The sequence below is a fragment of the Bos indicus genome, chromosome 1 (assembly GCF_029378745.1).
Source record: "Bos indicus isolate NIAB-ARS_2022 breed Sahiwal x Tharparkar chromosome 1, NIAB-ARS_B.indTharparkar_mat_pri_1.0, whole genome shotgun sequence".
NCBI lineage: Eukaryota > Metazoa > Chordata > Mammalia > Artiodactyla > Bovidae > Bos > Bos indicus.
In genome coordinates this window covers 88,420,638-88,442,821 of record NC_091760.1, presented here as the reverse complement: position 1 = coordinate 88,442,821, position 22,184 = coordinate 88,420,638, and the positions used below count along the sequence as shown (strand labels likewise).

The 22,184-nt window shown below is 43.5% G+C and overlaps 1 protein-coding gene and 1 pseudogene across 1 annotated transcript in view; one reads left to right on the top strand and one right to left on the bottom strand.

The window, feature by feature from the left end:
• The window catches only part of KCNMB3 (potassium calcium-activated channel subfamily M regulatory beta subunit 3), a 78,249-nt gene that overhangs the window by 6,147 nt on the left and 49,918 nt on the right, over positions 1-22,184 (bottom strand). Inside the window, 1 exon segment of the mRNA XM_070791636.1 lies at positions 261-369. Within this exon segment, the coding sequence (XP_070647737.1) occupies positions 261-268 (8 nt within the window). The 5' untranslated portion in view covers positions 269-369.
• Positions 4,159-8,058, top strand: LOC109562822 (large ribosomal subunit protein uL30-like; annotated as a pseudogene).

The following is a 22,184-nucleotide window of genomic DNA, read 5'->3' as shown; positions in this document are numbered from 1 at the left end:
CCATACGTCCCAAAGAGTCAGACACAACTGAAACGACTTAGCATGCAAGCAGCATAGGGGACACGCTAAGGGGCACAAGGAAACTTTCATGGTTGTAGGTGACGGGTATGTTTCTCATCTTGACTGGGTGATGGCTACACATATATGTCAAAACTCACCAAGTGGTATACTTTAAATATGTGCCATTCATCATATTTCAAACATAAAGCTTTTTTCTTTTTTCTTGACAAATGTTGGAAGAAAAAAAGTGGGACACTTACCAACCCATGGTGAAGGGATGATCCCCTCTGCCGTTCACCTGAGGGGTGTGGGCAGACTTGATGCAACACAGTGAGATCTTACATTCAGAGCTCAGTCCATCTAAATAAGCTAAAATGACACGTTATAATTTTTTTTTTTTAATGTAACAAATAAGACTAAGGAATGTTGCCTGGGTAAAGTCTTTAGAGATCTGTTTAATCAATGACTAGGAAAGAATCACCTGTAAGTAGCTTTCATGTAAACTTACTTCTCTCTCAGGGATATTGTATACTCCCCCAGAAAATATTTTTTACATTCCTTTATGAATTCCATATGGGAAGAATGACTCCGCAGGCTCCCATTTGGAATTAACAGCATCCTGAAGGAGGATCTGACTTGCTCTTTCATGTCCAGCTGCCGGGAAGACAGCACATCCAGGGCTTTCTGGCCAGGGGCCCAGTCTGCTCAGAACAGCAAGGGTCTCGCTGTGGCTTCTCCCCTCGCCCACCTCTTCTCTGTCTTCACACAGCTCCACAAACAAGGCCCTCCATCTCTTCCCTTTCTCTGCTCTGTACTAGCAAAGGAGGTGATAAATTCTTTCACAAGGGGGCTGTCCAGTGAACCAAGCCCAACACAAAGGTCACCAACTGGTGGCCCATGGACAGCAGCCAGCCCACAGATGTGTTTTGTTTGGCTTTTCCTGTGTGTTTTTGTAATTGTGGGATTAGCTGCTAACACTTTAAAAATCATGAAATTTCTCACACAAATGCAGATTTCTACTTTTGGAAAAAATCACAAAGGCCACATCATGGCCTATGAACAGCTGGCTGAGTTGAGCAAAGACTGCCCCTGGGGACAGGGGTGTCTTCTCCAATCCGCCAGTCCACCACTGCCTATGGTCACTGTCACTGTTCCCTGCTCAGCAGGCATTTCTGTCCCAGAGGTATTTTCATTTTAAGAAGCTTAAAGAAATCTTAAGCCAAACAAATGCAGCCATAATGGTAAAAATGCAGGCTCCATCAAGCTGTGTAAAAAGCTTACTAAAATTTTGAAGTGAAGCAAAAACCCTGTAGAGGGAATTGCTAGTTGTTGTCTTCTGAAAGCGTGTTTTATACCTTATCATCCACCCTTCCTCCTTTTTCTCCCTAATTCCCTTTCTCCTGGCAATATCTTCAGACAAGAGAGTGAGATTGGAGGGGATTCCCTGGTGGTCCAGTGGTTAGGACCGTGTGCTTTCACTGCCGAGGGAGCAGGTTCAATCCGTGGTTGGGGGACTGCGTTCCTGTAAGCCTCATGGCTCAGCCGAAGAAAGAGAGTGTGAGTGAGAGGGATGTGGGGCAATCCAGTTTGTTCTGGGGGACTGCTCTGGGAGGCACTACCCTCAGGAGATGATGACAACTCTGTCGTTACACTGCTTTGGGAATCAGAGTCCTGGTTTGGGATTTTTAGTCTCCTTTGATATTTTACTCACCCTCTATCTATCATCCCACCTTCAGAGAATGGGCAGTGGAGGAAAATTTAATGACATCTGAGCCAGCATATTTTATAGTTTCTCAACAAATATGATAGTTTGATTAAGAGTTTTAGCCCTAAAGGAAGGTTTGGCTCTTTTCCAGGTTCCCATTAGTAAAGAACCCGCCTGCCACTGCAGGAGACACAGAGACAACGGTTGGAATCCCTCGGTTGGGAAGATCCCCTGGAGAAGAAAATGGCAACCCACTCCAGTATTCTTGCCTAGAGAATTCCAGGGACAGAGGGGCCTGGCAGGCCACAGTCCATGGGGTCACAAAGGGTCAGATACAACTTAGTGATTAAACCACCAGGTTACCAATACCCAACACCCAGCATTTCCCTCGTGTTCTGAAACTGGGCTTTAGTTGCTCTATATTGTAAAATCTCCAGAGGCTTATTGTCAGATATCTGTGGAATCCAGGCATGAAGAGGCTTATTATGAAGCCTCTCTGGCCATTTCTGACCTATTGATTTAACATAGCCAATTATACCTGTGATGTACAAAACTGGCATAACCTGGGAATAAGACCTAGTAGTATAATAGACTATTCTTGCTAATATTTCTGTCCACTTTGTTTAAAGGCTTTATGAAAAGCTGAAAACCTCAAAGACACCTTGTGAAGAAATTATTTCATATATGGAGGGAAAGATAATAAACAATAATTGCTAAAAATGAATACACAGCTATATTTTACTGTCTCCTGTAAAGGCAGGCAGATTCTTTACCACTCTGCCACCTAGGAAGCCCATTTGGGTGTATGTGTGTATATATATATAACTGAATCACTTTGCTATATACCTGAAACACTGTAAATCAATTATACTTCAATAAAAAAAATTAGTGGATACATTTAACAGTGATTTAGATACATCTGAAAAGATAATTAGTAAACAGTTTGATCTGCAAAATAGCTAAAGTATATAATACAGAGATTTCTTTACTGGAAAATGCTGAAGAAAGGTTAAGAAGCATGGAAGACAGACAGAAAGGGTCTAGCATAAAGTCTAGTCAGAATTCCAGAAAAAAAAAAGAGAAAAAAGGCCAAGTAATATTTTAAAAAGACAATAATATTAAAGAAATTATGAAGGTCCAGTCCACAGATTCCAGAAGCCAAGTGGGATAAAATAAAATGAAACCCACACCTACATACATCACAGAGATTTTGCACAGAGACAAGAGAAATTCTTAAAAGCAGCCAGAGAAAAAGATTAACTTCAAAGGAATGACAATTAAGCTGAGCGCTTACTTCTCTATAAGAACAGAAGCCAGGAATATTGCCTTTATGCTGATAAAAAACAGAACTCTATACCCAGCAAATAGCTCACAAGAGTTAAGTAAGAAATAAAGGCATTTCAGACATACACAAAGCTGAGTTTGCCATCAACAGACCCCCACTAAAGAAAAAGGTGAAGCAGTTACTTCAGGCAGAGAGAAAACAATCCAATCTAAGAGCCGAGAGTTAGTCAAAAATAAAGAGCAATTACAGGGTAAACAGGTAAGTAAAGATACTAACCTCACAAAATAATAACAATAAAATTTCCATATTTAAATTTTTTAATTAAAATAACGATAAAGGTGATGACAATGACTTTTCACTTACTGGGTTATTCCCTTTGTCTATATTGTTTAAATAGAAGGAGAGCAGCAACTTCCTGGTGGTCCTGTGCTTAAGACTGCACTCCCAGTGTAGGGGGTACAGGTTGGATCTCTCACTGGGGAACTAGGATCCTTCAGGAAGCATGGCAAAGCCAACAAATTAATTAATTTAAAAAATAAATAGAATGAGATCATACTGGATATAATGGGTTCTTTTTTAAGCTTGTCTTTTTCACTTAACATAATAACCACTTTCCCATGTTGGCAGCAATTCTTTGTAACCCTTCTGCTGGGTACATAATATTTCATCAGTTGGATACACCATAATTTCCTTAACCATTCCCCTATTGTTGGATATTAAACTGTTTCCAGTTTCCCCAGGCCATAAATTAAATTTATGGTATTTAAATTTGTGATTTAAATATGTAATTAAATTTGTGGTATTTACAAGTACCTTTCATCCAAGGACCTCAAAGTGCTTAAGAGTGATTTAATTTTGCTCTCCAGCCAATAAGATGAGTGAATAGCATTTTCATTCCTTTTTGCCAGCAATAATCTTCACTTCTAAGGTGTGTACCTGGAGGGATTTTATTCACAGTCATGGCAGTACCCACCCCTTCCTGTTGCTCCTCTGCTTTCAGAACTGACTTTCCCACCTTCCTAAACTACCACATTTGCTATGGGTGTTTTCTGGCTTAGCCTGAGGCAAATTCAAAGAGCTTGAGCATGTTCATCTGGTTGTGATCCCTGAGGAAGCCAGCAGCCTCTCCCTCCAACACTGTTACTTGGGTAGACTTTTCCTTAGAAGGATGCCGAGGTTCATCAAGGCTTGATAGTTCTGCTGACACTCATCTCACATGTGTATGTAATTTTAAGCACTGGGTATGTTAAATTAACATTTCCTTATAATTTGTGTTGCAGAGATGTGGGTGATTATTTTTACACTTCTATTTTTTTTTTAATTACAAATCTATATAACAACTTCTTTTGAAACAGCAAAGGAGGTTGAGGAAAGTCAATATGGTCTGTGAAGTTCACCATGAGGCAAGATGGGTGATCCAATTGTGCATATCAGAAGTGGAAATGGGACACTGTATTGCCTTGGGGAGAACACAACTGCTCTTACTGCTAGTTGACTGTGTTATGAATGGGGCATTAGAACTTGTTCCCTTGCATGTTAGTCATTTGATCTTCTGCCTTACAATGATTCACTTTAATTGTCTTCTCTCAAAAGCATTAGTTCATTTGTAAGGGAGAAGTGTTTTTGCCTCGGTCTCTTTCTTCTGTTTGTTCCTTCCTCCTCCAGCCCTGACCTCCATCCAAACCCCTCTCTCACTTTCCTGCATTCTCTCTCTCAAAGGTGCATGAGCGTAGTTACAGAAGATGGGAGTGAGCGATGTGATGACCATTATGATCTTTATACTGTTTCCACTTTCTCAGCTCCCAGCTCCACTCAAGCTGCTAACAAACCACCCAGGTTTCCAGATACAGTGGGCAAACATAGCTATGAAATGTACCCTCCCAGGAGTAAGCTGGCAAGCCTTAATATCTCAGTCCTCAACACCCTCAGGCATTGCTCCTCTCTCCAGGTGGGTGCCCACTTCTCAGTGCCCTACTGCTCCACTCCTGGGGGCAGGCAGATGTACAGCACCTCTGCTTTGCATTCCCGTGGGGAGGAAAGAGGTCCTCAAGATAACTGGTCTCACTTCCCCCTTAGATAGTAGAGGCGGGTGGTTAATAACAGCAGCTGAAATGTAAAATGGTACAGTACAGAAAGTAGCACTGGCTTTTATACTAAGGCATGCAGAGACCACCACTACCTCCATCAGCAGACAAGGGGATGGGGCAGAGAGAGGTGAAGTAACTTGCCCACAGTCAGACAGTCATTTAAGCGAGCTGGATTTGAACCCTGGCTGTGACGCCAAGATCCAAGCAGTTTTCACCAATGAAACCAATGCTGATAGTAACTTCATTCAACTGACAGACATTCGTTGAGCACCAACTGTGTGCTGGGCAGAGTTCTACTGCTGCAGAGCCAGGGAGGTTAGAGTCCTAGCCTCCAAGAACTTGCCGTCTAGAGGAGGAAGCCGAGGAAGGATGCACCCTGTGATAGCAGCGCTGCTGGGGAGGCCTCCAGGCTCCCTCGGCAGGCATGACAAGTGGACACCCTCTGAGGATAAAGGCCAGACTCAACCCCGGAGCTCCTTGAGGCCGCTCTTCTTCTAACCAGTTGTTCAGTGAGATGCCCATAAAGGCTGAGAGATTCTGGGGGTGACTTACCTCCCCTGGCGTCTCTGGTCACCCTGGAGTGTAATTTGAACAGGGATGCTGAACGGCTGCATGAGACCAGGGGCCTAGGCAAAATGGACTCCTTTCACCAGATTCATAGCCTCTGAGGGCGCCAGAAGGGTGAAGTTTAAACATCAGCGGAAGTGGGGTCCCAGGGGAGGTCCTCAGGCGCATCTGCGCCTCCAGAGCTACCACCTGGGGGTGTGCCGTACCCGCTCCCCTGGCGAGTGGGGAGGTTAGGACAGGCATGTCCAGGCGGCTCTGCAGACTCCTGGCAAGGCAGAGCGGTCTGTCCAAAAGGCTCAGGATCGACCCTCCATGGCTTCTGCGGCCAGACTTCCTCCCCAAGCTCACCCAGAGCCTGCCTCCGCCTTAACACCTGGGCTTGGCTTCAGCTGTCACGCATCGCCATAGAGACCGAAACGCTTGTGGAAAGTTCTGAGGCCCAAGGGACCCTATGTAATTGGTGAAGGGCATATCAGTTCAAGGTTTATAAAAAGAGGAAATGTTTTGCCCTGTCCACATTTCCTTTTTTCCTTTCAAGTTTTTCCATTAGAATATACATTGAAAGTGTTAGTTGCTCAGTCGTGTCAGACTCTTTGCGACTGTACTGTCCATGGGATTCTCCAGGCAAGAATACTGGAGCGGGTTGCCATTTCCTTCTCCAGGGGATCTTCTCTACCCAGGGATCAAACCCGGGTCTCCTGCGTTGCAGGCAGATTCTTTTACCGTCTGAGCTTGTGTATGTGTGTGTGTGTAGAATATACATTAATAGATAGCTAATGGGAAATTGCTATATAACACAGGGGAGCTCAATCCAGTGTTCTGTGACAACCTAGAGGGGTAAGATGATGGGTGGTGGGAGGGAGGTTCAAGAGGGAGGGGACATGTGTATATTCACGGCTGATCCATGCTGCTGTACAGCAGAAACCAATACAACATTGTAAAGCAATTATCCTCCAAAATTAAAATAAATTTTTAAAAATTTCTGTTAGAGTGCAAGCTTAGAGGATGGATTTTTCTTGTTAACTGCATTTTCTGATTAAGAGAATTCATTTCTAGACCATATGTGATTTAACAAATTTTTAAGACTCCAAGGGTCATAAAATAACTCACCCTTAAAACTACATTAAAGTTCAAAACAAACAAGCAAAACTGTATCAAACCTCTTTCCCAGCTGGAACCATGAAGGGTGCCAGAAGAGGAGAAAAAGAAGGTTCTTGCTGTGCCAAAAACCCTTAAGAAAAAGTGAAAGAATTTTGCAGAATTTAAGATCAGGTGCCTGAGGAAGAAGCTTGCCCAAAAGAAGCTTCAAAAGGCAAGGAGGAAATTTATCTATGAAAAAGCCAAGCAATATCACAAGGAATACAGGCAGATGTACAGAACGGAAATTCAAATGACTATGGTGGCACAAAAAGTCATCAATCTATGTACTGTGGAACCCAAACTGGCATTTGTCATCAGGATCAGAGGTGTCAGTGGTGTGAGCACAAAGGTTTGAAAAGTGTTGCAGCTTCTTCACCTCTCACAGATCTTCAATGGCACCTTTGTGAAGCTCACCAAGACTTCAGTTAACATGCTGGAAACTGTGGAACCATACATTGTTTGGGGGTACCCAAATCTAAAGTCCGTAAATGAACTGATCTGCAAGCGTGGCTATGGCAAAATCAACAAGAAGCGAATTGCCCTGATGGATAACATGTTGATTGCTCGATCTCTTGGTAAATATGGCATCTTCTGCATGGAGGATCTGATTCATGAGATCTGTACTGTTGGAAACTGTTTCAAAGAAGGAAACAACTTCCTGTGGCCCTTCAAACTGTCTTCTCCACAAGGTGGAATGAAGAAAAAGACCACCCATTTTGTAGAAAGCGGAAATGCTGACAACAGGGAAGACCAGATCAACAGGCTTATTACAAGGATGAACTAAGGTATCTACCGTGATTATTTTTGTAATTTGCTCAGTTAATAAACACTGTGCTCAGTCATTCGGTTGTGTCCTCTGCCTCTCTGCAACCCCATGGACTATAGGCCACCAGGCTCCTCTGTCCATGGGATTTTCCAGGAAAGAATACTGGAGTGGGTTGCCATCTCCTCCTCCAGGGAATCTTCCTGACCCAGGTATTGAACACACATCTTCCAGATTTCCTGCTTTGTAGGCAGATTCTTTACTGCTGAGCCACCAGGGAAGCCCCTAATAAACATTGACTGCTTTCAAGTTGGAAAAAAAACCCACTGTATATTCTATCTTTGTTTGATAACTAAAAGACATGTGGGGGATCTTTCAATACCACCAAATCATGAACATAAATTACTATTACATTGCAGCTCACCAAAATGATGATGACAGAATGCCAAGTAGACTACTTTTGCTGAATTTTTTTAAGTAAAGGTAATATTATCTTGAGGCTTTCCTTGTAGCTCATTTGGTAAAGAATCTGCCTGCAATGCAGGAGACCTGGGTTCGATTCCTGGGTCAGGAAGATCTCCTAGAGAAGGAAATGGCAACCCACTCCAGTATTCTTGCCTGGAGAATTCCATGCACAGAGGAGCCTGGTAGGCCACGGTCCATGGGGTTGCAAGAGTCGGACATGACTAAGCAACTAAACCACCACCAATATTATATTAACATTTTCCAAAACGTTGGTGTTGGCAAGAAGGTAAGCATAATCTCATCTATAAACATCATGTATATATAGCCATATTAACTACTACCTGCAACTGTATTAATACCACTTAATGTAAAATATATATACTTCTGATTTGTATTAATTTTCTACTAGAGTTATGGACTACTTCCTTTGTAAATTATTTGTTTTTAATAAACTGATACAATTTGGAATAAAAACTGGTAGCAACTAGATTTTTTTCCCCATCTACCTCCTGCTTGTCACACCCTTATAAATATACAAGAACTTTCTTTTTCAGATTAGATGTGCTAATAAATTTCCCTGCAATTTAGTATGTAACTCTCTTTGAAGAAGTGAGTGAAAAAAAAAAAAAGAAGTGAGTGATTTACTGCTATTTTTATGCATTTGGATCAACTTCAGAAATATGGTAGTTTTTGAGCCTTTGAGACCTCCTATTTGAATTTGCACCTGCCTGGGGCTTCCCATTTTATGATTCTAGTTCCACCCAAGTGAAAATACTCATGTAGAATCTTTTAATAAAATCATCTTAAGAGGGTGTGAACAAAGAAAGTGAGTTAATTTAAATTACTTTCAGTTCCAATTCAAAAGTTCTGATAGATCCAGGCAGATTTATTTTGGGTCCTGGACAAGTCTGGGCCTGGTATGTCTTAGAAATAGCTGGCACAACTGGCCATCTGAGACTGACCTCAGACCTAGCCTGTGCTCAGTTTTTTTCTTCCTTTTTACATAGGGTCATGATGGTAAGTGGCTTCTCTGGTGGCTCAGAGGGTAAAGCATTTGCCTGCAATGTGGGAGACCCGGGTTCAATCCCTGGGTTGGGAAGTTCCCCTGGAGAAGGAAATGGCAACCCACTCCAGTATTCTTGCCTGGAGAATCCCATGGACAGAGCAGCCTGATAGGCTACAGTCCATGGGGTCGCAAAGAGTCAGATATGACTGAGCGGCTTCACTTCTTCTTCATGATGGTAAGTGGAAAGGAGTAACCTAACCTGTTACCCTTTGATTTTCTTCCTGGTGCCCCTTTACTTGGAAACAATTGGCCTCTCTGTCCACCAGTACCCTCCCACCCTTACAGCAAGTGCCCGTTAACACACTCCACCCAAGAAGAAACTGCAGTGGTTGGTATGACTTGCCATCCCAATGCATCCATTCAGGAACACACAAGCTAAGCCACAAGAAGTGCAGTGGTGAGAGAGGCCAGGTGCATGGACCCTCACTGGACACAGAATCTCTAGTCCCCACTCCTGGTCCCTGAGACCCTCCCTGAGTCCCTGGTCCCCACCCTTGGTCTCTGAGATCCTTCCTGAGTCCCTAGGATTCATGTATCCCAAATAGATGGGGAAACAATGGAAACAATGACAGACTTTATTTTGGGGGGCTCCAAAATCACTGCAGATGGTGACTGCGCCATGAAATTAAAAGATGCTTGCTCCTTGGAAGAAAAATTATGACCAACCTGGACAGCTTATTAAAAAGCAGAGACATTACTTTGCCAGCAAAGGTCCATCTAGTCAAAGCTATGGTTTTTCCAGTAGTCATGTATGGATGTGAGAGTTGGTCTATAAAGAAAGCTAAGCACCAAAGAATTGATGCTTTTGAACTGTGGTGTTGGAGAAGACTCTTGAGAGTCCCTGGACTGCAAGGAGATCCAACCAGTCCATCCTAAAGGAAATCAGTCCTGAATATTCATTGGAAAGACTGATGCTGAAGCTGAAACTCCAATACTTTGGCCACCTGATGCAAAGAACTGACTCACTGGAAAAGACCCTGGTGCTGGAAAAGATAGAAGGTGGGAGGAGAAGGGGATGAAAGAGGATGAGACTGTTGGATGGCATCACCAACTCAATGGACATGAGTTTGAGTAAACTCCAGGAGTTGGTGATGGACAGAGAGGCCTCGCGTGCTGCAGTCCATGGGGTCACAAAGAGTCAGACATGACTGAGTGACTGAACTGACTGAGTCCCTGGTCCCACTCTTGGTCCCGGAGACCCTCCCTGAGTCCCTAGATCACTCTTTCAGAGTAGCTGGGGATCACTTCCTACTCCACAAAAGCCATGAGTCAACCATCAAGCCCACCATTTGGGCCCCCTCCCTCTCTGGACTGGAGGCTTTTCCCCCAGTTTTGTAACTTCAAGCAACCTTTTATACATTCCCTACCCTGGTTTTCTTTAGTAAAAAATAAATAAAATTCCATGTGAGTGGTATGAGTAAGATGAAACTTAATTAGTGCCCACAAACTGCAGTGAAATCCGAAGATGAAAGGGGATGTTATTGCAAAATGCTGGCATCATGGATTCCTGGCTCCACACTCATTTTCTTTTTCCTTGAACAGATGCTTTACTCAAGGGGAAAAAAAGAACCATCTCTCCCTTTCACTAGGCTGGAGAAACCACTTCCTCATTCATTTTCATATTCTCTCAATTGCACACTACCTACTGTACAGTTAAGAATTCTTTGGTAGCTGAAATTCTCCATGTTTATGAGAACTATATTTGTCTTCAAATTTAGAGATGTACAAATCCCAAAACCTAAAAAGTATACAACAACTTATGTTCTTTGTGAGGTTCCGTGTATTTGTCAGAGATTAAATAAACCCCAAACTGAATAATTATCCTGGTATGAGTAGTTTTTGCTGGTGCAAGCAGCAATTTAAACTGCCAAAACTAAGGTAATAAACTGATCTTATATTCTCTTTGTAGGAAAAACAAACAATAAGGGAGTATGATCTATGCTACACATTTACAGAGTCTCAGACTGGATCTTTCTTGTCCTTCATCATAATGACTAACTCCAGACATCTTTGCTAATCAAATGGACACGGACCCTATGATCTAGGCTTGTGTCAGAGAAATCAGTGTCACCTCTCTACAGATGTTCTTCCTGCTCAGATGAGTGAGAATACTAATGACTAACACTCACTGAGTAGTTACTTTGAGCCAGGAACAGTTCTAAGACTTTACAGGCACTAATTCATTTCTTGGGCATTTTTAAGAGCAGAGAGCTACAGGGAGTTACACAACCTCACAAGAGCCACAGAACTGGGCCAACCTGGCATAGAAAAAGCTCATTGTATAATTGAAGTGGAAACTAACAAACAATAGCTGAAATTGTTAGAGGGTTCAAGAGCCCTTGATTTATGGTCTTGTTTGAAATCCACTGTGACCAAGTCTTCACCAGGTGGCACTGGGGACAGACATGTTTGATAATAATGTAGTTCAAGGTCACTGATCACTATGTGAGTGGTACTTGATTTCAAGGGTGACCTAAGGTTCCCAGGCCCCGTCTTTATAGATTCTGATCAAATCATTGAGGTGTAGGACCCAGGAACCTGCATTTTGAAAAGCTCCTCACGTGATCCTAATACAGGTGGTCCTACAATTCACGCACGAGAAAACCCTGGGTCATGGGTTATGGGTTTAATAGGTCTTGGAGGCCTGGTCTTGGGATCCTAAACACCGCTTCTGGTCCAGATCACAAGACCTCCCTGAAACTCAGCTAACTCCTCTGTGCAATGCAGGGGTTGGAGCAGATATTTAAAGAATTTTCCACGTTTCAGTTCAGTTCAGTCGCTCAGTCGTGTCCGACTCTTTGCGACCCCATGAACCGCAGCACGCCAGGCCTCCCTGTCCATCACCAACTCCTGGAGCCTACCCAAACTCACATCCATTGAGTCAGTGATGCCATCCAACCATCTCATCCTCTGTCATCCCCTTCTCCTCCTGCCCTCAATCTTTCCCAGCATCAGGGTCTTTTCAAATGAGTCAGCTCTTTGCATCAGGTGGCCAAAGTATTGGAGTTTCAGCTTCAACATCAGTCCTTCCAAAGGACACCCAGGACTGATCTCCTTTAGGATGGACTGGTTGGATCTCCTTGTAGTCCAAGAGACTCTCAAGGGTCTTCTCCAACACCACAGTTCAAAAGCATTAATTCTTCGGCGCTCAGCTTTCTTTATAGTCCAACTCTCACATCCATACGTGACTACTGGAAAAACCATAGCCTTGACTAGACGGACCTTTGTTGGCAAAGTAATGTCTCTGCTTTTTAATAAGCTGTCCAGGTTGGTTATAACTTTCCTTCTAAGGAGCAAGCATCTTTTAATTTCATGGCTGCAATCACCATCTGCAGTGATTTTGGAGCTCAAAAAAATAAACTTTGTCACTGTTTCCACTGTTTCCCCATCTGTTTGCCATGAACTGATGGGACCATGATGCCATGATCTTAGTTTTCTGAATGTTGAGCTTTAAGCCAAATTTTTCACTTTCCTCTTTCATGTTCATCAGGAGGCTCTTTAGTTCTTCTTCACTTTCTGCCATAAGGGTGGTATCATCTGCATATCTGGGTTATTGATATTTCTCCTGGCAATCTTGATTCCAGCTTGTGCTTCATCCAGCTCAGCGTTTCTCATGATGTGGTCTGCATATAAGTTAAATAAGCAGGGTGACAATATACAGCCTTGAAGTACTCCTTTCCCTATTTGGAACCAGTCTGTTGTTTCATGTCCAGTTCTAACTGTTGCTTCCTGACCTGCATACAGATTTCTCAAGAGGCAGGTCAGGTGATCTGGTATTCCCATCTCTTTCCACCTTTAAGATCCAATAAAAATATGAAGCTTCTCTGGTGGCTCAACCAAGTAAAGAATCCACCTGCGATGCAGGAGACTGCTTGCAATATAGGAGACCCAAGTTCAATCCCTGGGTCAGGAAGATCCCCTGGAATAGGAAATGGCAACCCACTCAAATATTCTTGCCTGGAAAATCAAATGGGCAGACGAGCCTGGTGGGGTATAGTCCATGAGGTCGTAAGAGTTGGACACAATTTAGCCACCACAACAAAGTACATGCAACCATAAGTTAGTTTGCAAGGACAACTCATTTCCCCTCCTGGAATTACAGTAATGTGAGAACAACCTCACCTCAGCTGCTGAGTGAGAGCTAGAAAGAAAACCCAACCATCTGCCCTCACCCCACTTCTCTTCAGTTCAGTTCAGTTGCTCAGTCGTGTCTGATTCTCTGCGACCCCATTGACTGCAGCACTCCAGTCTTCCCTGTCCATCACCAATTCCTGGAGCTTGCTCAGACTCATGTCCATCGAGTCAGTGATGCTATCCAACCATTTCTCTTAGACAACTCATAATAGCTGAGGTACTCTGAGCAGCCCTGTACTGCGGCATTTTGCTCAGTGGCTTGGGAACATCATTTACCTCAGTCACACCACACAAGGAGGAAGGGAGGCACTCATTCTGCAGATGAAGACACAGAGAATCAATCACAAAGCCACAGCAGGGAGGGGTGAGTCCAAGACTCCAGAAGGGATCAAATACAAAGCTGAGCTTTTCCTGACAGTAAGTCACCTTCTCATTCAGTGGCTTAGGATGTGGGTCTTACTCTCAAGGTCTACCCAGGAATGTTGGTGGCCAGGACTTCATAGAGTGAGGACATTCACAAGTTTTGATAGTGTAAACTACAAATTGGCACTTAACAAGAACATTGCCAACGACTGAACAACAAAGGCATTTGCCATCTGCCTCTACAGAGATTCACTGAACCCTGGTGGCTCAGAGGGTAAAGCTCCTGCCTGAAATGCAGGAGATCCGGGTTCAATCCCTGGGTCAGGAAGATCCTCTGGAGAAGGAAGTGGCAGCTCACTCCAGTACTCCTGCCTGGAAAATCCCATGGATGGAGGAGCCTGGTAGGCTACAGTCCATGGGGTCTCAAAGAGTCAGAAATGACTGAGCAACTTCATTTTCACTTCACTTTCTACGGAGATTAAGCCCTATGCTACTATAGCTGTTGACCTTCAACAACCCCTGAGGGAGTTCAGGGTGGAGTGAGGCACTCTGTGCTCCAGGGAATCTGGTGGGACAGGTCTTTAGATAGTTGGATGTTTTTAGGTCTTTAGATAGTTGAATGTTTTAGTGCTGCACTCAAGATGCCAGCAAATTTGGAAAACTCAGCAGTGGCCACAGGATTGGAAAAGGTCAGTTTTCATTCCAATCCCAAAGAAAGGCAATGCCAAAGAATGCTCAAACTACCACACAATTGCACTCATCTCACATGCTAGTAAAGTAATGTTCAAAATTTTCCAAGCCAGGCTTCAGCAATACATGAACTGTGAACTTCCAGATGTTCAAGCTGGATTTGGAAAAAGCAGAGGAACCAGAGATCAAATTGCCAACATCCGCTGGATCATGGAAAAAGCAAGAGAGTTCCAGAAAAACATCTATATCTGCTTTAGTGACTATGCCAAAGCCTTTGGACTGTGTGGATCACAATAAATTGTGGAAAATTCTTCAAGAGATGGGAATACCATACCACCTGACCTGCCTCTTGAGAAATCTATATGCAGGTCAGGAAGCAACATTTAGAACCAGACATGGAACAACAGACTGGTTCCAAATAGGGAAAGGAGTACTTCAAGGCTGTATATTGTCACCCTGCTTATTTAACTTATATGCAGAGTACATCATGAGAAACGCTGGGCTGGAAGAAGCACAAGCTGGAATCAAGAGTGCCGGGAGAAATATCAATAACCTCAGATATGCAGATGACACCACCCTTATGGCAGAAAGTGAAGAAGAACTAAAGAGCCTCTTGATGAACATGAAAGAGGAGAGTGAAAAAGTTGGCGTAAAGCTCAACATTCAGAAAACTAAGGTCATGGCATCTGGTCCCATCAGTTCATGGCAAATAGATGGAGAAACAGTGGAAACAGTGACAGACTTTATTTTGGGGGGCTCCAAAATCACTGCAGATAGTGACTGCAGCCATGAAATTAAAAGACGCTTGCTTCTTGGAAGAAAAGTTATGACCAATCTAGACAGCTTATTAAAACGCAGAGACATTATTTTGCCAACAAAGTTCAGTCTAGTCAAAGCTATGGCTTTTCCAGTAGCTTGTATGGAAAATCATGTATGGATGTGACATTTGGACTATAAAGAAAGCTGAGCACCGAAGAATTGATGCTTTTGAACTGTGGTGTTAGAAAAGACTCTTGAGAGTCCCTGGACTGCAAGGAGTTCCAACCAGTCCATCCTAAAGGAAATCAGTCCTGAAAATTCGTTGGAAGGACTGATGCTGAAGCTGAAACTCCAATACTTTGGCCACCTGTTGGGAAGAACTGACTCATTGGAAAAGACCCTGGTGCTGGGAAAGATTGAGGGCAGGAGGAGAAGGGGATGACAGAGGATGAGATGGTTGGATGGCATCACCGACTCAATGGATACGAGTTTGAGTAAACTCCAGGAGTGGTGATGGATAGGGAGGCCTGGTGTGCTGCAGTCCATGGGGTTACAAAGATATTGACACAACTGAGTGACTGAACTGAACTGATGTTTTTAGGAACAGATTTTATGATCTCAATCCTTGCATCTCCTCATATCTAGAGAAGCACTAAATCCTTCATGGTGACCTCAGATTCTCATGACTAACAGAAACCTTTTGTAAAATGAGTGCTTCATGGCATTGAAGTCCCCCTTCATCAAAACCTTATATATTGACTTTTCCCCACTGCCACTTTGGAGCAGTCTTTCAGAGCCAACTGAGATGCTGCCTCCTGGGCTGCAGTCTTCATTTTGCCCCAAATAAAACTTAACTCACAACTCTCAAATTGTACATTTTTTTTTAGTTGACAATAGGTCTGGATATCTTACTTTTAGATAAATTCTTGCCTCTGATTCGACCAAGCCCTCGTTTCTTGTCAAGTGACATGTAGTCATTAATTCTAATGCTTCCTTTTAAAATGACAGAATAGGGATTTCCCTGGTACAGGAACCCGCCTGTGAATGCAGGGGACACAGGTTCGAGCCTTGGTCCAGGAAGGTGGAGCAACTGAGCCCACGTACCACAACTACCGAAGCCTGCAGGCCCTAGAGTCCACACTGTACAAGTGAAGTCCCCACAATGAGAAGCCCACGCACCACGGCTGGAGAGCAGCTCCCGCTCACTGCAACCAGAGAAGGCCCACACAGGAAGCAACAGAAACCCAGCATGGCCAAAAATTAATTAAAATACGGCTGTGTAGATGCTTCATTTTTAAATAAGAACTTAAATAATCATAATTCTCAACTAACTAAAAGATGTTTGTTTTGTTTCATTTTCTGTTTCTCTTTCTGAGAAGATGACAGAATATAGAGAAATAAACTTAGACACTTAATTTCTTTAAATAAAATTCCACGAGAGTTCCTGGGTTAGCAGAGATTCAGACTAACTCTCCTTGTCCTGGAAATTTGTAGCTACTGGGCTCCTGATCCCACTGCAGACAATTTTAATGTTAGTTCCTCCTGAGCTCAAAAATTTAGCTCCATGAGGGTCTGAATCTGTCTGCTTTATTCACTACTGGACCGCCAGCTCTTAGAACAGTGCCTAGCACAGACATTCAGTAAATAGTTCCTGAATGATTGAACAAGCTGGGGACTACCTCAGAAATTATTCTGTGTATAGTAGCATTGAAGCAACCACCAACCAGCTGGGACAGGTTTGAAAGATTAAAACATTTGGCTATCCCTGTCTGTCCATTTATATCTACAGCCTCTCCATGGTGTGACTTAAAGTTCAAAATGATGGCTGCAAGGATCAGCAAGATTCTTAGTCATTCTATCCAACAAGCATTTAATAGTGTAGTATATTAATTAATTAGTGTAGAGTTCAGTTACAGTCACACAATACACAGCAGCGGTTCTCAAAGGGGACGGTGCCACCTCCTGGTGGACATTGTGGAAACCTCTGGGATGTTTTCTCGGTTGTCACCAGGATTGGATTGGACAGCCAGATGCAGCAGAATCCTGCAGTTTGTAGAAAAAGTCCCACACGACAAAGGGTCGCCTAGAGTACCATGAAACTTTCCACGTTCCCGCTAGACATTCAGTTCAGTTCAGTTCAGTTCAGTTCAGTCGCTCAGTCATGTCTGACTCTTTGCGACCCCATGAATCGCAGCACGCCAGGCCTCCCTGTCCATCACCAACTCCCGGAGTTCACTCAAACTCATGTCCATCGAGTCAGTGATGCCATCCAGCCATCTCATCCTCTGTCGTCCCCTTCTCCTCGCTAGACATTCACGTAGGTGAAAAGTCTGTCAATACTGATCTGAGCTAAAACCAAATGCCATTTTACATATGAACACAAAATATCTTATCTTTGAGTGGCTTTTGCATTTTTTCACTCTTCACTGAATTTTCCAAAATGCATCTGCTGAGAAAATTGATGGACATGTGTATTTCTTTTGTTCAGAACTTTATTAAAAGTTCTTTGCCATTTTGGAAACTTGCATCACCATCACTAAAGTTGTGCACGGTATTTGAGTTACCAATATAATAAAACCCAAATCAGCCTATGTTTTCAGCAGTCACATCCATGGTGACCATCCATATAAATGTCAGAATGTGTACTTCATTGTACCACTGATGTGGCCAAGCCCATGGATTCAAATGGAGAATTACATACTTAACAGGAACTTACTCAACTTCAATTTCTCCTGTATAATACAGTTTGGGCATGATTTTTTTTTAAACATATGAAGGTAAGCTATATTATCTATGAATCTCATTTCAGAATAGTGAAGTATTTGCTAGGAAGGGGACACTGGGTCTGAAAGGCCTGAACACTACTGTTCTCCTTGTTAAGAAAGTGGACAATTATGTTTCAGGAATATTTTTGAAGCTTGACTCACATATTCTTTTCCAGGCTCTTTGATACAGCGTGCCAGCATCTTTCTTGGGCCAAATGGGACATGTCTACTCAAGTAGATTCACAGTCTCATCTCAATCAGCTCATGTGGGAAAATAAGTAGATGTTAACACACCCCTGCAAAGAGAAATCCACACAATTCCTGCACTGGAAACACCCAGTCTTCTCTGAGTTTCTAAGTTCACACGCCATGCACAAGCAGAGGTGAACTGTGCTCTTCTTCCCCACTGTTCCCCACCCCCGCTGCCCTGTGCTGCCCTCAGTGTGAAGATCACCCTGGTCTGGTACCTGCTGCCCAGTGGCCTCAAAATAAAAGGTCTGAATAAATAAATGACCCTCAAAGGTATTTGTACCAGAGGTAATGCAGCAAAAAGGAGGCGAAGCAGGGAGGTGATACAGAAGGGAGGCTGCCTGTATTTCTATCCAGATATGATGACTGCCCCCAATTTATTATAACCAGAAACATGGCTTTCCTGCATCAAATGTTGTTGGCACTTGGAAAATTTTATGCAATTCTTACCTTGCCTCTTTCTTTGCAGAAAAGAGAAGCGTTCTTAACCTGTGTCTCCTTCAGCTTCCCTCCTCCCTCCAGATGTCTCTGCTGCCATGTCACCCCTACCCCCATCCAGCTGCTCCTTCCTTCCTTTCCCCAAAAGGAAAGGGGTCCCCCTCCTTTCCAAGAAACACTATCAGCTGGTACTTTCTCTCCCTTTCCCTTCTATCTTATGCAGGATCTTGAAGTACCTTCGTTTTTATAATTTAGCCTTTTGTTCTCCCAACCAAAATGCCTGCATCAACCCTGTCTGCTCACATCGCACGAGGCACCACGTTCACCATGTTTGATGCTTCTGAACTGGGGTGTTGGAGAGGATTCTTGAAAGTCCCTTGGGCTGCAAGGAGATCAAACCAGTCAATCCTGAAGGAAATCTGTCCTGAATATTCATTGGAAGGACTGATGCTAAAGCTGAAGCTCCAATACTCTGACCACCTGATGCGAAGAACTGACTCATTGAAGAAGACCCTGATGCTGGAAAGACTGGGGGCAGGAGGAGACGGGGATGACAGAGGATGAGATGGTTGGATGGCATCACCGACTCGATGGACAGGAGTTTGAGCAAGCTCTAGGAGTTGGTGATGGACAGGGAAGCCTGGCGTGCTGCAGTCCATGGGGTTGCAAAGAGTCGGACATAACTGAGCGACTGAACAACAAGCATGTTCATTGCTGTGTGCATGTGTGTGTGTGTGTGTGTGTGTGTGTGTGTGTGAAACCTTCACTTATTATTTCATTTGATTCTCCCATCACCCTCTAAGCTAATATTATTCTTGCCTTACAGTAAGGAATCCAGGACTCAGAATCTTTCCCAAGTGTCACAGTTAGTCAGCTAGTGAGTAAGCCGGTCAGGGTTGCCCCCAGAAAACCCTCCACTCTCTGTCTCTCTGTCTCATTAATCCCTCGTGGTCTGACTTCTCTGCATCATCACCAGAAAGTTGCCTTTTTTAAGGCTGCTGCTGCCGCTGCTAAGTTGCTTCAGTCGTGTCCAACTCTGTGCGACCCCATAGACGGCAGCCCACCAGGCTCCCCCGTCCCTGGGATTCTCCAGGCAAGAACACTGGAGTGGGTTGCCATTTCCTTCATAACCTCCTAATGCCCAAATCAATCCTGGCACATCTTATTTATAATAGAAAGTCTTAATTACTTTTTTCACACTATTTTGCTTTAATTCACTATTTAACTCTACCAGTGGTTCTCAATCCTGGCTACATCTGGACCATGTACAGAGACTTCTTTAATTTCCACATTCATTTTGTAATAGGTAATATGTAACCGTGGTCCACCATGCTACAGTGGAGAGCCTTCCTCCTGTCTCTCACAGTCACCCAGGACCTGACCCCAAAGGTAACCCACAGCACCAGTTTTCTATGTAACCATGAGCTACAGACTGTTCTCCAGGAAACTCAGATTGAATGGGTCAGTATTTGGGAAAGCAAAGGTAAGTCTTATGCACTGGCAAGTTGAAGATTCTTTCTAAAACTTCTGAACATTTTTGAGTCACTGGGATCACAAAGCTCATGTCTTCTGCCATTTGGAAAGTTGAACTTAACCGTATCTCCCCACGGCTAGAAACCCTTCAATGGCTCCCCAGCCAAACTTGCCATAGAATTGAATGAATGATCTGTGGGGGGGAAAAAAAGAAAAAAAAAAAAGGTTCCATGCTCAAATCCATTTGAAAAATGCTCTGTGACTATGTCCAACATCAGGAAATGCAAAAACCACCCAGCACATTGCCCTAATTAGCTTTGTGAAAACATAATAATGATTGTGAAGCCCTCAGCCCAGTGTCTGCCTAATAGCATGGGCTGAAAGAATGTTAATTCTTGTCCTTATTAACCTTTTAGCTTATATCCTATAACATGAACTCCTTTCTGGGATGTGGCTCACTTGTACAGACTTAAATCATTTGTAGGGCTTTCCTCCTGTCTCAGTGGTCAAGAATCCACCTGTCAATGCAGAAGACACAGGTTCAATCCCTGATCCAGGAAGATCCCATATGCCATGGAACAACTAAGCCTGTGCACCACAATTATTGCGCCTGTGCACTAGCGCCCAGAAGCTGCAACGACTGAGCTCACACACCACAGCTACTGCAGCCCACATGTCTGGAGCCTGTGCTCTGCAACAAGAGGAGCCACAACAATGAGAAGCCCGTTCGCCACAACTAGAGAGTGGCCCCTACTCACTGCAACTAGAGAAAAGCCTGCACAGCAACAAAGACCCAGCACAGTTGAAAATAAATAAATTAAAAAGGAAAAGAAATCATTTGCAGCCATTTGCTCAATTCCTGTCTTCCCTGTTGGCCTACAAGCCCCAAGCATGGGACAATATGTGTTGTTCCCTTCTTTCCCCGCAGCTGTCACAAGATGGTGCACAGCACTTGAGAAAAACAGGTACCAACTGAACAGTGTTAATGCTGTCCTTTAAAATCAGTGTTCCTCAAATTAATCAGGAAACCCTTTTACCATGCAAGAACAATTATCATCACACAGAACAAGTATTCCCTCAAATATGTTTTGAAAAACGCTGGTCTACGGGTTACAGCCATCCAGAGACGGCTCTGGTCTGGTCTCATGCCACTCCCGGTCCACGCTTTCCTGTCTTTTGTTCTTGCTGTTCCCTCCCTGTTCCCCATCCTTTACCTGACCTGTTTGTATTCATCCTCCAAGACTTCACAAGACTGAAAGCATCTGCCCTCGTGTCTTGCATCGCCCTTTATACTATCAGCTCGTCAAAGACAAGGGCACATCATACTCATCCCGTCCTCAGCTCCTGGCACAATGCCTGCAATGTGCTACACGGCTTAGAAACGCTTGGTGAATAAAGAACTGATTTTCTTTCACAATGAAAATTTTCATCTTAGGGATGACATATGTACAATTACAAAATGAATTTGCTTTTGAGTTTAAATCTGTGATAACACAGTGGGCCAAGGGATGTACAAAATAAACTCATCAATGAGTTGAAAGTGGAAAGAAGGAGCCTCAGCTAAATCTCATGCTGTACGTCATTAATCTATCACGGCCAGGATGACATAGGCGCCCTCTCCAGTACAGACACTTTTTTGATTAATGCTGCTGGACTCACAAGAGCTACTGACCATAACTCAGGTTAGATGAAAATAGAGTTGGTCAAGAACTGAGAATGTCACAACTGGGACACAACTCTGAAATTCTATCCTAGGCTAATGAATAAGAGCATGTGATTGGAGGATGGTCCCAGGACTTAATTTGACACAATAATGATGAAATGAGCTCTTTTGCAGAGACTGGCCAAAGTTTCAAAGGCTTCTTCAGTGACATCGTTTTGGGATAAACAGCCCTGTATTAGTTGATTTTATTATTGCATCACTAATCCTGGCTTATCTCTTGCATACCAGATTTGTACATCAGTTTATTAACACACTCACCAACTCGTATAATCCCACACAGAATTCTTGCTGGCCAAGAGCTCACAGTCTAATTGGGAAGTAAGATAGGTCAGCGAACAAGTATATGATGCTGTGGAACATGTGCATTATTAAAGGTTGGGAAGAGGTGTTCTGAGAGCAAGGGAGAAGGGGTACAGCTCTGGGGGTCAGGGCAAGGTAAGGTTTTTGAGAGGGCAATTCCAAGCTGAATCTAGGAGTTTGCTTGACAGATCAGGCAGACGGTTCCAGCAAAG